Source organism: Alligator mississippiensis, chromosome 1, assembly GCF_030867095.1.
Source record: "Alligator mississippiensis isolate rAllMis1 chromosome 1, rAllMis1, whole genome shotgun sequence".
Taxonomy (NCBI): domain Eukaryota; kingdom Metazoa; phylum Chordata; order Crocodylia; family Alligatoridae; genus Alligator; species Alligator mississippiensis.
In genome coordinates this window covers 459,151,855-459,176,641 of record NC_081824.1, presented here as the reverse complement: position 1 = coordinate 459,176,641, position 24,787 = coordinate 459,151,855, and the positions used below count along the sequence as shown (strand labels likewise).

At 43.3% G+C, this 24,787-nt stretch overlaps 1 protein-coding gene across 10 annotated transcripts in view; it reads right to left on the bottom strand.

Annotated features, from left to right (window-relative positions):
- Positions 1–615: 615 nt before the first annotated feature.
- PICALM (phosphatidylinositol binding clathrin assembly protein) overlaps positions 616–24,787 on the bottom strand; it is a 101,191-nt gene continuing 77,019 nt past the window's right edge. For 5 of the 10 annotated variants that reach the window (XM_059721934.1, XM_059721893.1, XM_059721911.1 and 2 more), the window contains 6 exons: positions 24,444–24,543; positions 23,010–23,033; positions 18,670–18,729; positions 14,751–14,855; positions 4,527–4,629; positions 616–3,167 (listed from right to left, as the gene is read on the bottom strand). In XM_059721934.1, the coding sequence (XP_059577917.1) occupies positions 4,537–4,629; positions 14,751–14,855; positions 18,670–18,729; positions 23,010–23,033; positions 24,444–24,543 (382 nt within the window). In that variant the 3' untranslated portion in view covers positions 616–3,167; positions 4,527–4,536. The remainder of the gene's footprint in view (positions 3,168–4,526; positions 4,630–14,750; positions 14,856–18,669; positions 18,730–23,009; positions 23,034–24,443; positions 24,544–24,787) is intronic. The other 5 variants (XM_059721894.1, XM_059721904.1, XM_014605899.3 and 2 more) reach the window with 4 other exon arrangements.

The following is a 24,787-nucleotide window of genomic DNA, read 5'->3' as shown; positions in this document are numbered from 1 at the left end:
CACAACAGCTATACAAGAGCTCTCACAGGTTTGTGTTGGTGCAGCTCCTGGCACATCATTCATAGATCTAGCACAGGGGTGGGCAATTATTTCAGCTGGAAGGCTGCTTCATAGACATTAGAGCTGGAAGGGACCATGCAGATCATCAGGTCCAGCCCCCCACCCAAGGGGCAGCAAGTCAGGGTTAGAGGATCCCAGCAAGGTAAGCATCCAAATTTTTCTTGGAAGAGTCCAGAGTAGGAACTTGCACCACCTCCTGGAGGGAGTCTGTCCGAGGCCTTGGGGGTTTGGACAGTAAAGAAGTTTTTCCTTATGTCCAGCCTAAAACAGTCTTGGAGGAGTTTGTGACCATTGGACCTCATCATCCCCTGGGGTGCTCTGGTGAACAGGCTTAATGAGATTTGGTGAGCTGTTGAGGGCCACAAGGGTAGCCCTGGCAATTGGTGCCCTTCCTGCTGGTCACCATTTTGGGAGCAGAAGTCCCATCCCCCCTAACCTGTGCCACTAGAAGTCCCTCCTCTTGCTCCCAGTACTCCTTTTTGGGAGGGGGACTACCGTCTTGGAACCAGACCCCCCCCCCCCCAAAAGCCCCCAAATCATACACAAAGTCAAACATCTACTATAACAATTTTATTACAAAATATATTTTCATCATGATTAGTGTTTGAGTAGTGTATACAGAAGTGATTGCATAGCAACTCAAAAATAAAGTGTTACTCTTGTATATTGTGTGGGGTGTGGTTGGGGTGGGTGTGCGGGAGGTATGGGGTATGTTTGGTGTGTATGTATATATGGGTGTGGTGTAAGGGAGAGCAGGGGGTGGGGACCCCCACCCACACACTCCACCCCCTCCATGGCGCACAGTCCCTGCTGCAGGCAGCAGCAGGCCCTCGGGGCACTCATGGCCCACACAGGTGCTGCCACCCAGCTCCAGCCAAAGCTGCACATGGCAAAAAGAACACAGCCAGGCTAGACCACCTTTATTGCACAGGGCTCCCCAAGTGCACATGCAGCTCCTGGCACTCGTGCACAACCAGGGGGAAGCCCTGTGTAAAGGAGCTAGTTGCCTGCCCTGCCCAACCCCTGGTTCCCGGTGAAGCCCCGGGACCAGCACATGGTGGCTGGGAGGGCAACCGGCTCCACTGTGGCCCCCCTGTGGTGTGCGAGCACCAGGAGCTACACATGCCATGGGGAGCCCCAAGCAATAGAGGTAGGCTAGCCTGGCTGCACTCCTTGCCACCACATGCAGCTCTGGCTGAAGCCACGTGCCATTTGGCTGCAGCATCTGTGCAGGCCATGAGTACCGGAGGGTCCACTGTTTACAGGAAGGGGTATGTGCAGGTAAGGTCCTCACACCCCCGTCCACCCAAGCTCTGCACTCCTGCTGCCCCACCCTGGGTGTGGGCTGTGTTCCTGCAGGCCCCAGCCCCACATTCCCTGCCCAGCTGCACCCTCCATTTCCCTACCTGCTGCCTGGAGTGAGTGCTGCAGCAGGGAGATGGTGTTGCTGGAGGCCAGGGAAGCTCAGCAGCTACAGCAGTGACAGCAGCAGCCCTGCCCAGAAGCTGTGCACTGCCTGGGCTGGGCCCTTCTGCCCACAAGGGTGGGAGCAAGGCATGTGGGCTGGGCAGGGCATAACTGGTGGGCACCTGTGGGCCAAATGAAGTTGCCTGGGAGGCTGGATCTGGTCCCTGGGCTGTATTTTCCCCCACCCCAATCTAGCATTTTATTAGGTAAACAAAGCAATTTGCACATTTTAAGCACCAAAAGAAAAAAGAAGCACCTCAGACCTTCATACCGTAACAAAATTTCTGTGGAAGCTGCATTTTATTTGAAAATCCACCCATTTTTGCTAACATACATTTTAATATTTTAAACAAAAATAGAATCTGCAGAGACAATGCAGCAAGTATGCTTAATTCATGTACAGAATTGCTTTCATATTGTCGACTCTCCTTCTGAAGGCCCCTAACTCCACCCAAAAGTGATGGCGTATTTACAACAAAGCACCGATCAACAGTGCTACTTCAATTCTTTATGAACCAATTTCTTTGTAGACATTTGTAAGGATGCTACCTTTCATAATTTTTAAAGGTTCATGATCATAAACATGGCACTAGCCAAATGAAATTCAAGGTTCTCTCCCCACATAATACCTCCTAAAGTTTTTACAGAAAAGTCCTGAAGTGAAAGCAATTCCTCACATTCATATTGGAAAGGCTTTATAATGTCAGATGTAAAAATAATGACATGCCAAGCACAAAGCAATAAAGTTCCTTTCCCAATGCACTAATGCTGAATTAAAAATGTAGTGCTTCTAGTCAGTTAACTGTTCCCTTGCAAAATCCTAGGCACAGAATTGACTATAAGGATTAATGCATTTTATAACTCTTCCCTAATTCCCATACAGACTGAGAATTCATAAGATTCAGACCTTTAAAATATTTAGTGCTCTGTATGTCAGCTCAAAAGCATTCTGAATCGGAATCATTCTTTGTGGATAAAAATCAGACATCCTGTATACATCCATACTCATTTTCATAAGGAGGTTTTTTGATACAATATTAATGTTAAATTGATAATCATAAATAAATACAAACAATAATACATAAAGGAATGTCTACTGCAAACTGAATATATAATTTTTTTTTTTTTTTTTTTAAAGAAGAATTAAATTTTTGTTACTGGGTCTACATGTGTGAAGACTGAAGCGAAGGTAACTGTAGAACTGAGTTAGGATTTGATCCCCCCCCAAAAAAGTCTGTTTCAGTTTCGGTAAAGGACACTCATTCTCCATTCCAGACAGCATTTCCAAATACAAACCATAATATCAGAATAAAGGCTTCTCTTGTAAGGTACTGATTATGGATATTAATAGAAGCTGAAGAGTACTGACGCGTTAGTCACCAGGGGAAAAAACAAACAAATCTTAAGTCTTAAATCATGGCAATTCTTGGCTTTATACTGTGTATTGATGCTTTCCTACAGAGATGTCCCGGTTTCCTTTATAGACCTTCATCAGTTTACTGCATCACTTGATGGAAAAAGGAGAGTTGGAAATTGGAAAGACTGAAGTTTGGATTTTGCTGGAAGTTGGGTTTGCTGTTGAGCACATTTTTTGGAACTGTTCCTTTCTCTTCCATCTGCCACAGTTACATGAACTGTATCTGGAAAAACAGAAATGCTCAGTTAAGTTTCCAGTATTCAACATCAACTTGGAAATTGTGGTTGCTTTGATCCCTTAGCACTTAGTGGACAGGGAGTGTTCTCCATACCCACGGGCTAGCATAAATAAGAACGATGAGGTTTGTGATCAGAACCCATTTATTTACAATACTAGGGTCAAACGCACCCAAAGCCATCAACACCTTACTGCCAACTACACAAACTTCTGAAGCATTGCCAAGTTGCCCCGCGTGTTCAATGACAAACAAAATTAAGCTATTTCTCCGTCTCCAAAACAGAAGTTTCTGCATGTTGTAAAAAAGCCAAATCCTCCACTAGAGCTTCAAGGGACATGGCTCAGGGCCCTACTTCTCTTTACTCAGAAATGGCAAATGAGCACAAGGGCTACATTTTATACACGCTACAATCAAGGCTTGGCAGCAATGCTTCTAGAGCAGCGTACATTCCCATGCCCGCTTTAATGAGAAGTTTTACTATTTAACCAGGTAAATGCTGCTGCTCTCAAAGTCCAGTAATCGCCCCAAAACAGCTCAATCAGCATCTGAAGCGCGTGTTTTCTGTGCCTCGGCATGGCAAAATTCTCCATGCCCACAGAAAGTTACTTCTCTGTTCTCTCACCCTGGTTAAGTGGGCACATAGATTTTTCTGCCAGAAATGGTTCTTTCCATAACAATTTTAGAAGGATGAGGCAAAGCACAGATCTATTTAAATTTCTTTATTGAAAAGACAACTGACTGTCCAGTTCTATCAGCTCCAAGAAAACAATCCAGCCTGATAGTCAGTCAGGCACTGGTATGTACATGGGCTGCCAACACTATGGAAATGAAGTAGCTCAGAAAACCAGGTTGCATTTCCAATGGACAGAAGCAGAATTAGTGTTTGTGCATTTGATTAGACCTCACAGTGGCAGTGCTTAGAATAACCAGCATTTGAGATTGTTTTATTAGTTACATTTTCAACAGCAAGCACCACATTACTCAAAACTTCTCGTTGTTTTTACTCTTGCCACTAAAACCTGGGCCTGCCATTTATAATGAAAGGACTGGCTCTACAAGCGTTAGGAAGAGCAGGAGCTCTGCCAGGTCAGAGCACTTTGTCAGGCATCAGAACATGACATGTTTCTTTACCGATTCCTCCCAGCTTTGCCCAAGGCTCCTTCCCTGAACAAGCAGTGCGACCACAGCAGTTGCTGATCCTTCCACGGTGCTCCCAGCTTTCCCTTTACAGCTTGTTTCACTACGTTGATGAATGACTAAAAACTACTACCATGTGAAAGTAGGACCAGACCTTAGTCTTGCACTTTACCAAAAACACCATCTCCCCAGAATAGTGAACAATACCTAAGTTGTTCTACAAGAAATCCTGGAGAGAGAGCTCTGCAAAGGGGTCCTTTCCTGAGGCTCTGTGAGGACTCTGACTGGAAGGACTGGATGCTGCAGACAGCTAGTTGAAAAGACAAACAGAGAAGAAAAGAAAAAGAAAAAAGGTCTCAGAATGACAGAACATGAAAGCAGAAAATGTAATGGAGGGGGGAGCGGTTAAAGAGCAGAAATGGATTGTTAAAACAAGGTGTTTAATTGCATGGGAAGCTGGAGGCCTGTTCAATGGTCTGTGTAATGTAGAAACAAGCTGGATGCTACCCGGCTATGCTACTCCTGGCTGCTGTCTGTCAGCCCATTCATAACTGTATTTGCAGAGAACTTTCAAGAATAAAGGAGCAATACAAGGCAAGGCATTAACCCTCACAATGAGGCAGACTCATTCTCCCTGTACAAGATACAGGCAGAGATTAAATGCCTTGGTCCTAGTCGCAATCTGAGTGCCAGCAGGGATTCAAGAACAAGCCTGTGCTGCCCCTGGGACTTGCCTTTACTTTGGACAGGGATGTGCATCACTTAGAACTGTGAACAAAATGCTCGCAGCCTGGCTTCGGTTAAGCGTGGACAGACTTCAGTGTCTTAATAAATTTAAAGGCTTTTGCAAGACAATTTTGAAGCACGTGCTTGTCACCAAGAGGCCTGCTTGTTAAAGCAGGAGTGCTAGAACAGCTTTCAATGGAAGGCACCATGATCCTACACACTCCAATAGCAGCAGAAGCAAAAAAAAATGTTTCTTCTGACTTCTAGATACGTTTGTCAAGGCATTAAAAATGCTTATCAATTAATTTCAGCTATATCTGATGTCTGTTAAAACACTGTTCTGTTTGCCAGTGTTGCATGAGGTACATATCACCTCTCTCACACTTCTGCTATGAACAATGACAGGCCTTCAGAGCTTGTTCCCTGGCTTTGGTTCAGATGGTTTAGTCAGCCCTTGAACTGTCACCAGCACAACAGCACACGCTTTATTCTTAAAAAACTTCCTACCCACAGCAAGAGTTGCAGTACACCAGGCCATTAGTGCCAGCACAACCCCTGTGGATCTGCCAGCTGGCAGAGGGCAGAAGTGTGCTCCCAGGGATCCAGGAGTTCCTACTCCTTAGGTATGTGTTACAGACTTGATTTCCAGGTTTTCAAACCTTGTGCCCAGCACTAGATTATGCTTATGCCATCAATCTACTGAAGTCTCAGACACTGCCCCCCAGGAGGCATCCATACTGCTTTCACTTTGGAAAGGAACGAAACCCTAGAACCTAGTTGCGAGTGATAAATTAGTTTTGCCAATATGGTGCCCATAAATTGAGACTGCGGAAGCAGCATATTTGCAAGGTGAGAAGCTTGCAAGTAACTGAGCTGCAGTGTCGCGGCATTAAGACTGTTCCCTCTCTACATTCTTCCCTTTAAGAAAGCAAAGTCTAAATACTTCAACAGGCCCCCTCAATATTTAAGGCAGACAAATGGAAAACACTGCCGGCAGCCTATAAAAAGAAAGTCACTTTGGCAAGGCATGCCTGCTGTGACCCAACTCCATGACTCAGCTGCTCCCTTCACAGTAAAACATGAAAAGGTGTCACAAAGTCCAAAGGAATATCCCATTTCGAAGTCTGGGAGTAATACTAGCAGGTTTAAATCTCTGGATAGGCATCTGAAATAGGGGATAACTAGAAGTACAGAGGTCAAGACTCAAAAAAGGAAAGAAAAATCTTAACAATGATTGATTTCCAATCCAGACTACGTGGAAAACAGTTTAAGAGACTAACAAGGTTCCTCTGTTCAGAGGACAGCTAGTTAACACAAGTGACACCGGTACATTTAGAACAGGTTTCTACGCTGTTTCTAACAAGCAGCTAGAGCATTTAAAATAAAATGGTGCTTGATACCTTTAACATCAGTTTAGTAGGGAGAAACCCATTTAAGGCGGCAGGTCTGTCTGACAAGGGTTTCCCTCCTAGCATGATGGAGTTACAACTCTGGGACAAATCTCCTCAAGTCTACTGCTTTAACCATCTAAAAACACAGGAAGGTGTCACAGCAGATCAGCTAGCAATCCAAGCAGTCCACTGTCCTGTCTCCACTGTGGTCAGGACCAAGGGCTTTAAGCAAAAAGGCAAGAAACTCCAAAAAGGTAGCACACTTACATGGAGTAACCCGTCCACAAGGAAAGCAGACCTGATCTCCTGACATTCCTGTCCTCTGCCATTTGCTACAGGTTGGTTTTTCCTGAACATTTTTTTTTTAAGCCATACCTACTATTAGCACATTAACAAGAATGGCCACCATGTTAAAGTCCAGGACTTCTCTGAAGCATGAGAAAGTCCTGGCAGCAGTTTCTCATGGCCACAAGTAATACCAGTCAACTGTACAATGTACAACATCAATTTGACTTTTAGAGTTTTAAACACGTCCCCTGTTTTATTAAACATTCCTATGACATCTTCTCTATACCACAGATTATTTAGTTTACAGTTCTACACCTTCATTTCCCCCTCAGTCTTTTCATTAACACAGTAACTAAGAGACAGAAGAGTTTGTAGCACTTCGACTCTCTCCTTTCTGCTACATCTACTTTGGGAAGGATGACCAGGACTCAACTTACCAAGAGCATACCAAGCTGCATAATAACCACTTGATACAGGTTTTCTACCCCAATACTTAATGCAACTTTCAACTTTAATTACTGCTTCACATTAAGGTGATCCTAACAATGCCACGTTTTTTTATCCTTATAGCTAAATGGTTACACATAGCTAATGTAGAGTCCAGTTACTTGCTCAAATTACTCTGCATCTGTGGACATGGATTTTTACCAACCATTATGCTGTCCATTCACTTAGCTTTGACAGCCTCATTTGACAAATCAGCTTTCTTCCAGTTCTTCCAGTGACTAACCTAAATAACTTTTTTAAAATAAAGCATGAAAGCAAAACATCAGGGGTGTCAAACTCCCGAAACAGATCCAGAACATCCGACCCCTTGCTTTACATTATAAAATATTACACAAGCCACAACTCAATTTGAGGCAACCTGCTGCTGCTGACCACATCATCTATGAACGCCCTTACAACCCTCCTTCGGGCACCCGCTGTCAGCAACAACGACCATCCTACCAGTCGCTGGTTTTCTGGCCCTTGTGCTTTCAACACGTGGCAACACTCGCTTAATCAGCAGCCTGCTGATTATCTTCAGCCACGACAAAACTATTTCCATCTATTGCCATCATGACAGCAAAGCACCAACATCATGTTAGTTAACTCAGAAGTGTTTAAATAATACTGCAATTACTAAGGCCTCTGATAATTACTGAAGATTAACTTGAGAACAGCCTTTCTACAACTGGCTGTTTCTAGAATCATTGCATAAAGCTAATTTTTCAACATTTTTGAAGCGTCAGCTCCTTGTTCAAATGAAAGAGAACAATCTATTACGTAATAAAATAGCTCAGTGAAGGATAAACTGGTAACACTTATGAATTTGACCGAATATCTGATGTTGAGACAGCAGATTTTTTTTTAAGCCAAATTTCAATACCTTGCAACCCATAACAGAGATTCAAGAATGGAAGTCCTTTCTAACGTGTTTCATTCAGTGAGGTTTATTTAGCAAGTACAAAACCAAAGAAGATGTTAAAACAGCCCAAGTCAGTCACTTTATTACTCAATTACTTGGCTTTACTTGCTAGGAAGAGGCAGGATCCATCTGACAGATGGAAAAGCATCTTTGCAAGCAGGCTCGCTAACTTACTGAGGAGGGCTTTAAACAAGGTTTGCCAGCAGACAGGGAACAAAGCCCTGAGGTAAAATGGGGAAGCAGGAGGCCTGGAGGAAGCACAAGAACAGGGGAGGCCTTCTCGTTCTTACTAAGGAAGTACAGCAAATCAGCTACTTCTGTGTTTTTGTGGACAGACACCTGAGAACCTGTGACACAAGCAGGAAGAATCTGGAAGTGCTTGCAGTGTCACAGAACTATGATGTGATTAAACTAACAGAGGGATAGCTTGCTGGACTGGAGCACTGTCATGGGTGGGTACGAACTGTTCAGGATGGATAGGCAGGGGGAAAGAGGAGGAGTTGCACTGTATGTAAACAAGCTGTATGATTGCTCAAAGCTCCAGTATGAAACTGTAGATAGGCCTGTTGAAGGTATCTGGGTTAAAGAAGTTAGAGGGGCAAGCAACAAGAGTGCTGTGGGTGTCTGCTATAGACTACCTGATCAGGAGATCGAGGTAGATGAGGCTTTCTCCAGATGACAAACACAAGTTTCCAGATTACAAGCCCTGGTTCTCATGGGGGACTTCAATAGTCACCCTGACATCTGCTGGGAGGGCAATACAGCAGTGCGCAGGCAATCTAGGAAGTTTCTGGAGAGTGTTGGGGACAACTTCTAGGTGCAAGTGCTAGAGTGGGCAACTAGAGGCTGTGCTGTTCTTGACCTGCCACTCATGAACAGGGAAGAATGGGTGGGGGGGATGTAGAAGTGGATGGCAACTTGGGCAGCAATGACTATGAGATGATCAAGTTTAGGACCCTGACAAAAGGAAGAAGAATAAGGATCTTGGACTTCAGTAGAGCAGACTTGAACTCCCTCAGAGAACCAATGGGCAGGATCCCCTGGGAGGTCAGTCTGAGGGGGAGAGGAGTCCAGGAGAGCTGGTTGCATTTTAAAGAAGCCTGACAGTGCAGGAACAAGCCATCCTGATGTGCAAGAAGAGTGGCAAGTGTGGCAAGCCACCAGCATGGCACAGCAGAGAACTCTTCATTGAGCTTAAACCAGAAGGAAGCTCATAAGAAGTGGAAACTTAGACAGATGACTAGGGAGGAGTATAAGAATAATGCTCAGACATGCAAGGAGGAAAGTCAGGAAGGCCAAAGCACAATTGTAGCTGCAACTCCAAGGGATGTGAAGGGTAACAAGGTTTCTACAAGCATATTAGCAACAAGAGGAAGGTGAGGGAAAGTATGGGTCCCTTACTGACCAGTGACAGATGATGCAGAAAAGGCCAAAGCGCTCAGTGCCTTTTTTGCCTCAGTCTTCACAGGCAAGTTCAGCTCCCAGACTACTGCACAGGGCAGCAGAGTTTGGGGAGGAGATGAGCAGCCAACAAGGGCAAAAGAACAGGTTAGGGACTATTTAGAAAAGCTGGATGTGTACAGGTCCATGGGGCAGGATGGAACGCACTCAAGGGTGCTGAGGGAGTTGGCCAATGATTGCAGAGCCACTGTCCATTATCTTTGAAAACTCGTGGCAAATCGAGAGTGGTCCCTGACAACTGGAAAAGGGCAAATATAGTACCCATCTTTAAGAAATGAAAAGGACGGAGGATTCAGGGAATGCAGACTAGTCAGCCTCACCTCAGTCCCTGGAAGAGTCATGGAGCAGATTCTCAAGGAATCCATTTCTAAGCATTTGGACGAGCAGTGGTGATCAGGAACAGTCAACATGGATTCACCAAGGGCAAGTCATGCCTGGCCAACCCAGTTTCCTCTTATGACAAAATGACTGGCTCTGAGGATTCAGGGAAAGTAGTAGACATGATATACCTTGACTTCAGCAAGGCTTTTGATAGTCTCCCATAGCATTCTTGCAAGCAAGCTGAGGAAGGCTTTATTACCAAGAATCCTAACAGGATCCTGAGCTGGACTGGTAGGATGGTGCCAGGAGATCCAGGTTCTTCCCCTCTGTTTGGCACTAGTAAGGCCACATCTGGAGTTGGGTCCAGTTTTGGGCTCCTCATACAGAAAGGATGTGAACAACTTGGGGAAAGTCCAGTGAAGGACAACAAAATGGTTAGGTGGCTAGATGACTTGAGGGGAGACTAAATAAGCCCAGTTTCTTCAGTCTGGAGAAGAGAAGACCGAGGGGGTGATTTAATAGCAGCCTTCAACTACCTGAAGGTGGTTCCAAAGGATGGAGCTGGACTGTTCTCGGTGGTGGCAGACAACAGAACAAGGAGCAATGGTCTCAAGTTGCAACAAGGGAAGCTTAGTTCAGATATTAGGAATAACTCTCACTAGGGGAGAGAGTGGTGAAGCACTGGAACAGGTCACCCAGAGAGGTTGTGGACTCTCCATCCTTGGAGGTTAAGGCCTGACTCGACCAAGCTTGGCTGGAATGATCCAGTTGGGGATGGCCCTGCTTTGAGCAGGGGGTTGGACTAGATGACCTCCTGAGGTCCCTTCCAACCCTAATTTTCTATGGTTCTACTTGGTCCCATGTCAGAACAGTCTGTGATTGCTTCTCCAGTCCATGCTAGAGTCCACACCTGAACTCAGTCATGTAAATAAGCATGTTTTTCAGGTTCGAGTGAAGGGGCAGAGTGGAGGAAAAATGACAATGCTGCCATGATACCCTTTCAGTGAAAGTCACAATTTAACCCCTTTTCTAAAGCTCCTTTACAAGTACTTCGAGCCTCAACATCCCTGTTCGCCATTTCATCAAACAATACAACCAATTCAAAACAGAAATATCTCCGTGCACAGGTTAATCATTCGACATACTGACTGAATGCTCCGTTAATGAAGTCATGACGACTAGGTGAAGTCATTTCCCCACTGCTGTAGAAAAGGCTGAAGTCAAGGTTGGTATTTGCATTGATGCGCTTTAAGGGTTGAGGGATGAAAGAACAGAGTTAACAAACGTGAATCATAACAGAATGAAGGCAGCATTAAAGGCATTTATCTAACACTTCTTGTGACCCAGTCAGCAAGTACTGCCTACACTGCACTCACTGCCTGGCATGGTGTGAACCAGCTGACAATTTTTTCTGCAGAAAAATATACTGCTGACATGTAATAAGGCTTTGAAGCAGTCTTGTTGTAAAGCTTAGATAGTAAGACAAGTGCCAACATAAACATATCACCAAACGTCTCATGAAAACTAAACACAGAAATAAGGAATGAGACTAAATATACAACAACATGAGTATAACAGGCCATTATAGTCCCACACCGGAATTATTTAAAAAAAAATCTGTGGCCAACACTGCCTCTATTTAGTATCGTGAAAAGGGTCTCACAACAAGCCTTTGTCATCTTCTTAAGATGCCTTACTGATGTCAGACTTGCTTATATCTCTGCAATTACACACACAAATATGCAGGCTGCTCAACTCAGTGGCAAACTCCTGCGTTACATGGAGAATGCTGAGCCAAAGGGTGTGTTTTCAAACAAACTCAGTAGTTTCTGAAAGAAGCCAACATGTTACCAAAATTAAACACAGCAAATTTAGTTCTACACAGCTTGTTTACAAGTATTTCCTCCCCCCCATCAGAACAGCTACCCAGCTCAATCCAGCCCTACTAAAGGGAACAGGGCAGCTGCACATTCAATAGTTAACAAAACACAACCCCCAACACTATACATCTCTTCATTCCTGAAGCAAACCTCAAGTGACAGAACAGTGCTTTAAGGAGGATAACTGCGTATTGTTGTTATAAATGAAGGGCTGTTCAAGGAAATAAAAATGTCTTTAGTCAGAAACATGATTTTCTACCAGATTACATCCTTTTAAGTCATTTTCTCCAAAGACTGGCTCCAAGATTCAGGAATTTTTGGAGACTATCAACGTAGCTGCGCAGATCAGACTGAGATCATAGACAAACCAGCAAGTGATGCGAGGCCCTATCCTCCCCCAGCTTCCTGGCCAAGTACCACAACCTCAAGCAGTGCCATTAAGCCCAAAAAGCAAGGGAGTGAATTTAAGTCAATACAAGCAATGTACCATGGGCAGATCTCCATGAGTACACACGATCTGCAGCACTGCAAATCCATCTGCAGCATTGCAAACTGCACACACTGCACATGCATGCATTTGCTGAGCTGCTAGTTTGCAGCACCGCAGATTTTATTTATTTATTTTTTTTTTAATGGGGAGATCCTGGTGTCCAAAAACATGCCAAGCAGCAGGCACAGCACATGTGGCTGCAGTATGTACTGCTCAAGACTGGAGCTTGGCTGGCCAGAGCCACTCTAGGGCTGCCCACTCTGCATGCTCATGTTGCTACTACTGCAGCCCCAGAAGGCCCCCAGGTTGGCTGGCCCCACTTCCCTTATCTGACCTGGAGCACTTTTCCACTCACCAGAGCATGTGTGCAGCAGCATACCCAGGGCCAACTAGCAGTAGCACAAACATGCTGATGCTATTTGCCCCCAGGGAAACGCATGTTCCCACTTGTGGGGACACACCCTGTGACGACAGTAACAAGGCTTCTGAACAGCTTTAGTTTGGAGAGGCAGATACACTGTGTATACACTTTAATGTACACTGGAATGTACACACTTGTAACCAAATAGAGCAATATACCCACAAGTATCTTTACTTTAAATAGCAGAAAGTCACAGATCTCTGCACCAGACAACTATGGATTCACTGACCAACACTTATTTCTGGTCAAGTACATGAAAAATTAGTTTGGTTTGATGCAAAAAAGTTAGCAGAGATGCAAGCAGCTAGTATTCATCCAGCCTGCCAAGGCTGGATTCCCTGAAGTCCACTCATACCATCAGGGAAGACATGAGGGGCACCCCCAATTCAAGCTTTCATGATTTAAGTCTCCTCATATGCATCAAGTACAAAAGTACATGTATATGCCTCTCAATCGTACCTTAAATTGGTTAAAAGAATGAGATTACTACAAGGCAGGAAAGCTACCAGTGACCCCACTACACAAGTTGCAAAGAGAAAGCGAAGGCAAACGGCTTCCCAATAGTTAGCCATTAGGCCATACCTGCACTCAGTTTGCAAAGCAAGGCTTTTATCCATATCAGAAACAACACACTACCCTGCTTCTAATTCAGAAGCACTTATGAATCCATACAATATGTTAAGGCCCAAATCCTATTCCAGCTGTTATGTTCAAGTCTTGGCAGCCACTCTCCACAAACACCTCATCTCCAGAGACCAATCCCATTCCATCCTGAGAGTGCACTTAACTCCGCTACTCTCTGTGGGCAACTTTATGCACTTGTATCAGGTTGGCATTCAGCTCACTCAGACTTCTGATTCAGCAAATCTGACAGCAGCACTGATTTTGGTGCAAAATGAAGTAGAGTATGAGAAGCACCACACAGGTGCATGAGGGTCTAATAAGTGATATCAGATTTACTGAAAGAACAACTCAAACAGTTAGAAAAATTCTTTGCAAGCTTTCGGGTACAATTCCCCTTTAACACTACTGCTGCCTGATAAAGGGTACTTATACCTGAAAACTTGCAAAGAAGAATTTTTCCAACTATTTGAGTTGCTTTAATAAAAGATATTGGATTTACCCAAAGAACCTTGTTTGCCCATCTCCTTAGACCATCACTGCTACAACCTACACTCCAGAAGAACCACACATCCGTTCATCTGGTATCTCAGCAGTGAGGGCACTCCCTGAACATGGGTGACTTACTGGGTTTTAACTCTTGCTTAGACAGAGCAGGTTGTAAACCTGACTCTTTATTCTTCCTGGAAGTTTCCTACCAACCAAGCTATGGACTAGGCAGGGCTGAGGGCAACCTCTGTCATTACCACATCCATTTTAAAATACAGGGAGCAATACAATCACTCTAAAAAAGGTGGTCAGTACCATCTCTACGACGAGTTGAGGGCAGTTCGCCAGAGCTTGGAAAGAGGGCTGTACTGCATGTAGCAATTCATTCACAGATTCACAAAAGCCATATGGCATTCCCAAATCTGACCTTGGGAAAGTGATAGCAATCAGGTCACTCTCCTTTAAAAGATGCAAGTTGCAACAGACTTGGGATATTAAGTGGTTGCACCTTGCAGAAATAACAGAACAGTGTAGCACTGGGATGCTATTCAGAAAGAACAGCAGGAAACAATTCGGCAAAATGAAGTGCTTTCAGGAAAGGCAGGAAAAGAAAAGGAAGTAAGGGATACAGCAGAAATGGGCTTTAGTGATTACAGAAACAATCTTGGTATGGCTAAAATAGTTTTACAACTATTCAGCTAGACAAGAGGGAAAGAGACACCGGTCACCAAAATCTCCTAAGACTGGCAGTTGAGAAAGTGTCCTTCTTACTTTGCTTTTATGGAAGAAGAATTTGTTGCTATACAAGTTTAAGTAAAAACCTGGGAACCAACCAACACCTTTTTATTAATGAAGCAGAAATGCACTGTATGAGCTATCACATTACAGAATTGTCAAAGAGGACAAAGTAAGCATGAAGTTGGATGCATATTTACCTGTGCTCCTGGGACAGGGCCAAAAGGGTTTGCTGGTCTCATAACAGGCTGGCTGTATATCAAGGTTGGTTGTGTCATTACCGGTACACCTCCCACTTGTGAGGGCTAAATCAGGAACAGAATCAAATTATATACTGCTTAAATTAAATGCCCCTCCCCCTCCCTCTTGTGGGGTGGAAGGAAGGGGATAGAAGAAGAGTCTTCATTTGACATGATCAAATGTGAAGTGGCACTTCTGCAAGGGGAATGTAAACTGAGGTTACTGGAAAAGAACATTATGCCATCTATTTACAAGACTACGTCTGCACTAGGGGACAAAACGTTGAAGCTGTCTGCACAAATCTGCTACAATCCGGGGTTTAAACGCAGGATTTAAACGCAGGATTTTTGACAGTATCCTCAACTGTGTTGACTGCAGATATGGAGGTTTTGACACTTCTCCCTTTTGTATTTGTGCCTCCAGTGCATGGAAAGAGCTAGTTATTAGATTAATATTTTATATACTTCAGAGAACCAATGAAAACAGGTACATAATGCATTCATATATCCAATATGCACTGAAGTCCCAGTATTATCAAGCTTTTGAAGATTGATGAAAGTAGGTAATTTATAATGCATTAGATCCCAGTTTTCTATGACAAGAAAAATATGGAGACATTCAAGTTAAAGTTAGAGTCCTTCACCTTGCTTAAAATTCAGTTGACTTAAGTTACACCCTACCCATCTCTGCTTTGTTGGCATTTCACTGGCCAAAAACAGGCTGACCAATTTTGTTCTTCTCGATCACACTGGTCAAACTATGGGGTTCATATTCCACATGTGCCACCAACTAGTGGCAAAAGAAAAGCCATATGCTATTAACCCTGATGAGACATTTATGCTTCAACCCTATCATTCCTATTTTGTTTACAACAGCAATTATCCAAAGAAGGATGCATAATGGGGTCAGTATTCCTGAATGAGGAACCCCAGCTGAGAACATCCTGAACAAGATACAAAAAGTCCCAGACCAATTTGAAAACCTACTGCTGTCCTCTGCTATCTTGCAGCAATGAGAACATTGGTCTTAACAAATATAGCTTAGTCAGTGATGGAGAGAAGGCTCTAAAATTTTAGACCAACCTTTCCTTTTGGACTGGGCTCCAATACCATGGCAAAGGTTTCCCTTTATATAAAATATCTGGCAAGTTGATGTACGAGTGAAGTAATCAGATTTTGTCATCAGGATGCGCTAAACTCAGAATTTATGATAACTTGCATAAGCAAACTTTAAAATCCAAGTACGGTTTATGAAAATGATTAGCAAACAACTTGGGAATAATAGCTGTCAATTGTTTACCCGAAGAATTGTTTTGAGATGTTTGCCTGTACTACATCACTTTTCTTCTACAAAAGATGACAATCCACAGACGACTGCCAGGTTTATATTTGGATTAACACTGTACAGTTGATATTTCCATGTCGTACTGTTATTTGAGAGGTACTTATCAGAATAGCATTCTTAGCATAGTAAAAAACTTCCTCTAGGTTAAGACCATGTAATGAATTACTCCGATATTTTACCATTAGATTCCTATGTACCATCAATCTGAGCCTTGTGAGCATGGAAGTGTCCCATACGAGATAGCGCAAAGAAAGAAATCTCTACACTTTATTGCTACTCCAGGTGAGAAATTCCAGAGACAGTCTGTCCCTGTGATTACCTGAATTTTCTTATTTCAGGGTGTGGGAATTTCCTGAAATACAGCTCTAAGCACCTTACTGGACAACTAGTAAAGAAAAATTCAAGTCTCAATGCAAGGACATTAAAAACACAAAGTCTGGAAACTCCAAAGTGTGGATAATTAAGTAACTGATGGAGAATCTACCAGTAGTGCAGGACAAGAATGAACACAGGATCTACAATTTACTGTATGAGACCATAGGTCCGTCTCGCCCAGTATCCTGTGTTACAGGGGCAGAGAGTGGATGCTGAAAGGGAGCATGACCTGGGTCTGGCCAGGGCCATCTCCACTGTTCCTCTCCTACTTGGAGCCTCCAGCATCAGAACCTGAAGAACTAGCTCATGCAATTTCTGCCAGCATACATATGTCAATCAGAGGTGCCCAGAGGCATAATCTTTAACTGGCATCAGTGACAGATATCCCCATAAAACACCACCTGGGTCAGTGATCAGACATCAATCCCACACGGACAAAAACCTGTGGAAGAACACTAACTTCCCTGGGCATTCATTCCATCACTGACTTCAGAGTACAGGTTTCCCTTGATTTATGTGGTACATGCGTTCCTGGAGAACGGCACATAAATCAAAATTTGCAGAAAGTGAACCGACTTTATAATGTAACAAATGGGATAGGTTCCCATGATGGTAAGGGAGGGAGGGAGGGAGGCTGGGACTAGGGAAGGGGCAGGGTGCCACTCCCGGGGCTGCACAAGGGAGCAAAGCAGAAGGAACACAGTGGCACTAAGCCCCAGCAGCAGCCAGCACCAGCTGCCTGCAGCCACTGGGCTGCACCATACTCCACCTGTTTCCACTCACCCCAGCTCCTGGGCTGCACCATGCCCCGGTACAGGCATGAGTGCAAATAAGCAGAGCCCCAGGTAGCATGGGGCATGGCACTTACCACCCAGAAGCTGGGGGGAGGGGGGGGCAGCGGCAGCACACCTCTTGCTGCTCCGCGCCCCCTGGGAGGGCTGCGAGCTGGGGTCCTGTGCCTGGATCTTCCCAGGGAGTATATGCCCCCGATCTGCATGTGGCATGACAGCAAGCTACCACTGCAGGCTGCGGCCAGTACAGCCCCAAGCCTGCAGCTTTCCTGGGGGATGCTGAGCAGCAAGAGGCACACCCTCCCCTCCCACCCACTGACAGGTCCCTCCACAACTGGCACAGGCTGCTCCTAGGGCTGGGGTGAGTGCTGTGCCCTTCACTGCCCAGAGCTCCATTTGTCTGCAGTTACCCCAGCCCCTGCTGGGGCAGCCGACACTAGAGCACAGTGCAGCCCAGGAGCTGGGGTGAGGGGCCATAGCTAACTGCCTCCCAGGGCCCTGCAGCCAGGGCTGGGGCGAGTGGGGCCAAGGCCCTTTCCCCTCTCCCCACAGAATTACTTGCTTGGGTGGGGGTGCACCTACGCTGATCACAAGAGAGCACATTTACCTCACATAACGAATTACAGGTCTAAAATATGCTTATCACGTAAGATTGAATTCACATATAAAGCAGCTGCATAAAAAAAATTTGAGGGAAACCTGTAGCTGTTCTTGGACAGCAAAACTAAAACCCAACTAGAAAATGAAACTGGAATAAAAAGTCATCTGCAGACTGGGCTGTGTTAGATATGATCTCAGAGAAGCTGGATTTTTATCCTATTATTTGAACTAACTTTTATAATTCTATTTCCTTCAGTGGGCTGCTTTGGTCATCCCCTTTGATCTGTTCCAATTACCTTCCCCTCCCGCAGCAGTTTCCCCTTTTTTCCTGGCCCTTGCATTTAAAATGATATTTATCCTTTCTATTCAGTACCCCCTGCTCTCTGCAAACCCATCCAGAACACTTGAGCAAGTAGGACATCTGCCTCTGAAGAAGTCAGTCTATAAAAGTGCCACACTGCTTCGCCTTCTGCTACTCTGTTATCAGTAAAGCACTCTTAGGAGAGACGTACACAGACAGAACAAGAAAAAGTTAGGCAGATACTAGGTGAAGAAGCAGAATAGAAAAAAGTCCAACAGCCCTAGGTAACAGTCATCTTTCTTACGGATGAAAAAAGATTTAGGGAAGAACAAGAGGTACCCAAGTTAACCTTCTTGCCCCTCAACGTTAAGATCATTTTGTTATAATACTTTGCATGCACGTGAGTGCGTGTAAACAAAGTAAATTCACAGTAAAGCATGTACAGCAAAGTTAAAAAGTTCCACTAACCATTCCATATGCCATCATTCCTGTTGGTGTTGTAGCAGGATAGGCCATTACAGGTGGTGCCTAACAAAAAGAGAAAAAAAAATACTGAGCTGCATGAAAAGATCATTGCATCCATAGTAATATGTTGCCTTTAAGTGTCAACTACTACACTCATACAGTGTATTACTAATTTAACAAAAAAAGTCCATTAAAAGGTATATCAGCATTTGTTAAATACAAAAAAAAAAACCCCCAACTCTAAAACTCTTGGTTCAGAGGCAATTAATTTTATTAGAACAACTAAAAATAGCAAAAAAAAGCTTCTCTTTGCAAGTTTTTGGACACAAGCATCCTTCTTCAGGCTGAGGAGAAATCAAAGATTGTAAAAGCCCTCTTAGGTAAGAAATAAACTTCATTTTACACAAAGGGAAGTTGAGGCTGGACACACACACACACACACACACACACACACACACACACTCACTCCCATGGGTCTGAGAGTCCTTTCATGTAAGTTTCTCTTTGATGTTCAGATAAGGCCGTCCTCTTGGGGGGAGGAGGTTGTCACATGTCAGAAGCAGGCAGGGAGGCACAGAAATCTCTCTTGTTTAGCAATGAGGTTTACCCTTTCCAAAAATGGCTAAAATACAGTATCTTTTATGTTTCAGGGATCTATGTTGCAGCTGTGTTGGCCTGAGAAAAAGAAATACAAAACTCTAAAAACTCTTGGTTCAGAGGTGATACCTTTTATTTTTTTGTATTTCTCCATCTCAGACCAACACAGCTGGCAGCCAGTATCAAGTGGAGTGCCCTGGGGCGGGTTTTGTTCTATGTCTTCATCAATGACCTGGAATATGGCAGAGTGCACTCTCAGTAAGTTTGCAGACGACACCAAGTGGAGGGGGGAAGTAGCAGATATGCCAGAGGGTACAGTTAGGAATCAGAGCGACCTAGACAAATTGGAGAGTCCAGCAGCAGGCAAAAATGGTTTGGGGGCTGGGGGACCTGACTTATGAGGGTTTATTTTGTCTAGAGAAGAGAAGATGGGCGGGAGGGGCAAAGTTTTAATAACAGTCTTCAACTACCTGCAAAGGGGTTCCACGGAGGATGGAGCTGGACTGTTCTCAGTGGTGGCAGATAACAGAACAAGGAGCAATGTTGCAGCAAGAGAAGACTAGGTTAGATATTAGGAAGAATTTTCTCATGAGGAGGGTAGTAAAAACACTGGATCAGGTTACCCAGAGAGGTGGCAGAAGCTCAATCCTTGGAGGTTTTCAAAACCCAGCTACACAAAGCCATGGCTGGAACGATCTAGTTGGGGCTGGTCCTGCTCAGAGCCGGGGGTTGGACTAGATGACCTCCCGAGGTCCCTTCCAACCCTCACCTTCTATGATTCTAACTCGCACAAAAAGCCTCTCAGACCCAGGGGAATATATGTCCAGCCTCAAACTCCCTTGTGCAAAGTGAAGAAATTAAGTTTATTTTCTACATAAGAGGACTCTTACAATCTTTGACTTCTCCTCAGCCTGAAGAAGGGTGTATGCACCCAAAAGCTTGCAGAGAAAGAACTTTTACTATTTTTCAGTTCATCTAATAAAAGGTATCAGCAGCCTCTGAACCAAGAGGTTTAGAGTTTCTTATTTCTTTGTCAGACTAACATTGCTACAAATAGATCCCTATTAGCATTTGTAAGGTTTAACCAAATTGTGTTTGGTCTTGCGTAAATTTTTTAATCGTGTGCCAGTTTTCTTATACTAAAACTTTTAGAAAGCCTCAACATACATCTAATTGTTACTAATTAGAATAATTATGTTAAGACAAGACTTCGGCCAACAATGACCTAGTGTTCCAGCTACTGGTCTTTTACTATTTAGTCCAAAAAAGCACAAAAGATAAAAATGCTTTAGACATCATGAGATTCAGAAAACAAGCAACTCTTTTCTGAATCCTATGAAGTATACAACTTAATATTTATCTTTAAGGAACTGTGTCCAGGTGGTTCTAAAGATGGAACCCAAAAATAAAGGCCAAATGACCGTCATGGAGGACATCCAGAAATTTCTCTCTTTAAAGGCAGCCCACAAACCAAGTTAAGGGGGCAGGAGGCTCCAAGATGACTTCAGTCCTTATGCAATTCCACCACTTCTAGCAATGGTGCAAGTGCAATTGTTGACTGGCTTTTGGCATTTTTCCAGTCTGCCGTGCCCCATTCAGAGGCAGTCATCTTGTCAACACTGTACTAAATGTCCCTGGCTACACTTGCCCTGAAGCAAAGATCAGAGAGTTGTGGAATCACGATGGTCTGATTTATTTATTTATTTTTTAGTATCAGTTCCATGTTTTGCACCCATTTGTACAGGCACAATTTTTTTTAAAGAAAAAAAATCAAAGACTCCTGGAATTACCAAGCAGTCACCACTTTTAATCCATATTGTGGTGTATTCATAGTGGTAAACTTTTGCACAGCTTGTGACAAAAGTAAGATTAGCAGCCCTGCTCCATGTTTCCTCTGTCAACTAACCGTCTTCCTTGCTTTAAAAAAAAAAAGTGACACATGCAAAGACCTTCTGATACTTCATAAAAAACAGAAAGACATGGTTTATAACAGGTAATTCTGCACACTTGGTAAGACAAATGAATATGATACATCTCACCCCCTTCCACCACTTATATTATAGAATTCTGATTATGAAAAGATCTTAGACAGTCTATCTGAATATTTATGAAGTGCCAAATTAATGTCTTACCCAGCTGTCTTCATCTGCTTCACCTTTATAAATTATGTGAGGGATTTAACATGTGTGTTACATTCTTTGCTGTGGAAATTTCGTGACAGCCAGAAGATACACACAACTATTATAAAACTTTCATGCTTGGCTCTTGCATTATAATGCTGTGGAATAAAGATTGAATCTGTGCTACTTGTGGTATTTAAAACTAGATTTAAGAACAACAGTGGGCACATCTACACAAGAGACATTTACTGCGGAGCTACATAATTAACTCTGCAGTAAATGTCTTTGTGTCTACATGTGCAGCCCTATTAGGCCACAGGAAACGAACCCCGCAGCAGGTCAGTACTTGTTAATACAGGTACTGTCCAGCTGTAGTTCCCATGCACAACGCATGTGTAGACACTGACCTGGCTGGCTGGAGCATGAGGATGCTTCAGTGCGGGGGTTGCCTGCTGGTTAGCCCCCTGTGGGAGCACCTTATACCTCAGCCAGCCCCTCTGCAGCACAATGAGCCGAGTCGAAGCAGCCATGGGCTGGCAGGCTGAGTGCCCCAGTTCGCCTGCCAGCCGAGCTGCTCTGTCCTGGTTCAACATGCTGTGGTCCCGAGTGCATGATGTGCGCCAGAGTGTATTGCTGCGCATTAATATGCATGTGTAGATGTGCCCAGGTGACAGGTTCTAAAGGCACAATCTTCTACTGGTAGTGAAGTGACTGCCAAGGGTACTCAAGTGACTTCTAAGTCAAGTCCCCCAGAATGCGGTATAAGTAGAATTTTTATAAGGATTAACTGAGGTACAAGTTGTCTTTAATATGTAATAACCAAGGTTAATCAGCATTCTAAAAATTAAGAATATTTTCCTGTTTGAATATATGATGTAATTAATTCCTATCTAAATATCTATTCATAGAGTTCAAAAAACTACTCTGAAAATTACTGAACTTGTCAGCACTCTACATTCACAACATATGCTGGCTAATTTTTTTTCCAGAATGTGCAAGTATAGGACTTTATATTCTTCACTGCTAACAACAACCCACAATAAACAAACAAACAAACAAACAAAAAAAAAAATCACAGAGAAAGACCAATATTGTTGAAAGATTATCTGAAATGAAAGACTGCGTTCCTCAAAGAAAGCAACACACAAGTTACAGCTTGCCCCTTATAAACTGGAATTTTCTCCCTTTAGTTGAGCATTAAATCACATATTGGTCTCTCCCTCCTTAGAAAGCAAGATCTACAATCAATGTAGATAAAGTGCCAAGTATAACAGAAGCCTGTGAGATTTCATGCAGTTACTCAAACACAAACATCTCATCTTCATTCAAAATTCACCAAGTGCATTAGAGGCAGCACAAACACACCCCAGCTCTCTGGCAGCAGATGGTACAATATTAAGCAAGGAAAAAAAATCTTGGTAATTCCCATGCCATCATTCGAGTCAAGAGCCTGCAGAATACCCACAAGATTTGTATGTGCTAGGAAAAGCTCAAATTTTCAGCACACCAAAGGTCTTAAACATGAGACGTATGCAATAGCAGGAAGGTTATGAGATTCTGCTACAGCAGTGGTTAATATCAGCATGCCAGTTGATAGCAAAAAGGCTGTGGGGTTTTTTCACTTACGTATTGTGGAAAATGCATGCCATTCTGTATTTCCCAGGGAGAACAATTACATAATGCAATAACACTGGATTAGAAACAAGTACTAACACAACACAATATACAAAGACAGCATTTTAGTTCACAACTACACTTAATATCTATTCTAAAATACATACTCTTGTAATCCAAATCATTTAGTGAGTATGGGATACTGTCAAGGCTGATGGCTTTGCACATTTACAAAGCCTGTTATTTTTCTATGTTTTCCAAAAAAACAGGTCTTTTCTTCTTAAAAAAAAGAAGTTAGGAAGGCAGCAGCACTGCAAGCAGAAACAATCCTACAACAAACCAATCAGTGAACCAAGGCAGAAAGAATGCGATGCAAATAAAACATTTAGTCTTTTAGGGTTTGTTTTTTTAATAAGTAAAAAGCTTTTGCATAAAAAGCCCTTGACAGTGTCTTTAAACAAGCAGTACATTTTGAAGTCTAATGTGTTACAAGCAGATGTACACAGACAGTGGTTATTTTGCTAAAAATTAATTAGCAAACACATTAAGGACTGGAGTTAATAGCTGCCACCCAAAACAGCAGCAGCTAGCACATCTGGAGAGAGAGTGCTTCTCTATCAGTAATAAAATATTGCATTACACTGTCTATTCACACCATCACACTTTTGGACCTCACAAACTGAAAAAAAAGTTGCATTTATACAATCTTGCAAGTTTGTGGTAAAAGAGGGTAAATAATTAAAAAAAAACAAAAAACAAGCTTAGGTCCATTAGCATTACTAAAAATTGTTCAAATAGATTCCTTCTCTCTGCCCCTCTCAACATATACCGTAAGGGCTGGGAGGACAGACCCCATGTTACAGTACCTGTAGCATGAGTTGTTATTAGTCAGAATTAGATTGGTTGGTCACAAAGACAACACTAGAAGCAGTTACACATCAGGATGCGACAGTATTAACTACATCTATTTTTAAAGGGAACCATCACCATTGCCAGTATCTTCAAGGAGTGTAGGATGAAGTACTTGCTGCTGCATCTCCCAAAAAAGGCTAAGTGTTAAGACATTATAGCTTTACCAGGTCCAAGTGTAGCTCCAAACACACTACAATGCTTAGGATGTAAAACTACCCCCAACCACCACTTCTGACTTGCACACCGCAGTGTTATTTAAGCCATTTCTGGCCTAATAATATTCTATATTTACACTAGGATTTAACCACATTACAGAAGAACTCAAATGCAAATTAAGAGCATGTGGAATCAGACACAACCTAAATAAAACAGACTATCCAGCTACCTGTTACCACAAAAAGAGTAAGTTCTGTAAACTGACTATTTCTTCAGTTTTTACATCCTTACCACAAGGGTGAGTGACAACCACCTACCCCCAGAACATGCTGGTTTCTAGTCAAGATCTCACTACATTAGAGCTGGCCAGTCACTTACCAAAGTTGGGGCATTCCATGCAGTTGTAGGTGCAATTTTGGGTTGCCAGTTGGAACCGCCAGTTAATTTCTTTTCACCTGGCTGAGTCCAATTTACATCACTTTAAATAAACATTGAAGAAGGAAGCATTAAGAACAATGTAAGCAGCTGCAGTGTTTGACACCAACATTAGTCAGCTTTTCAGGAGAAAATCTTCAGCATTATTAATCACCACTTAAGAACTCACACAATGAAGGCAGCTGCAGGTGGTCACAAGTAGCCTTGATCTAATTAAGGGTTGTATTTAGGTCTGGTTTAGCTAATGAGCTACTTAAGCTCGACCCAAACCTCACCAACACTTTAAA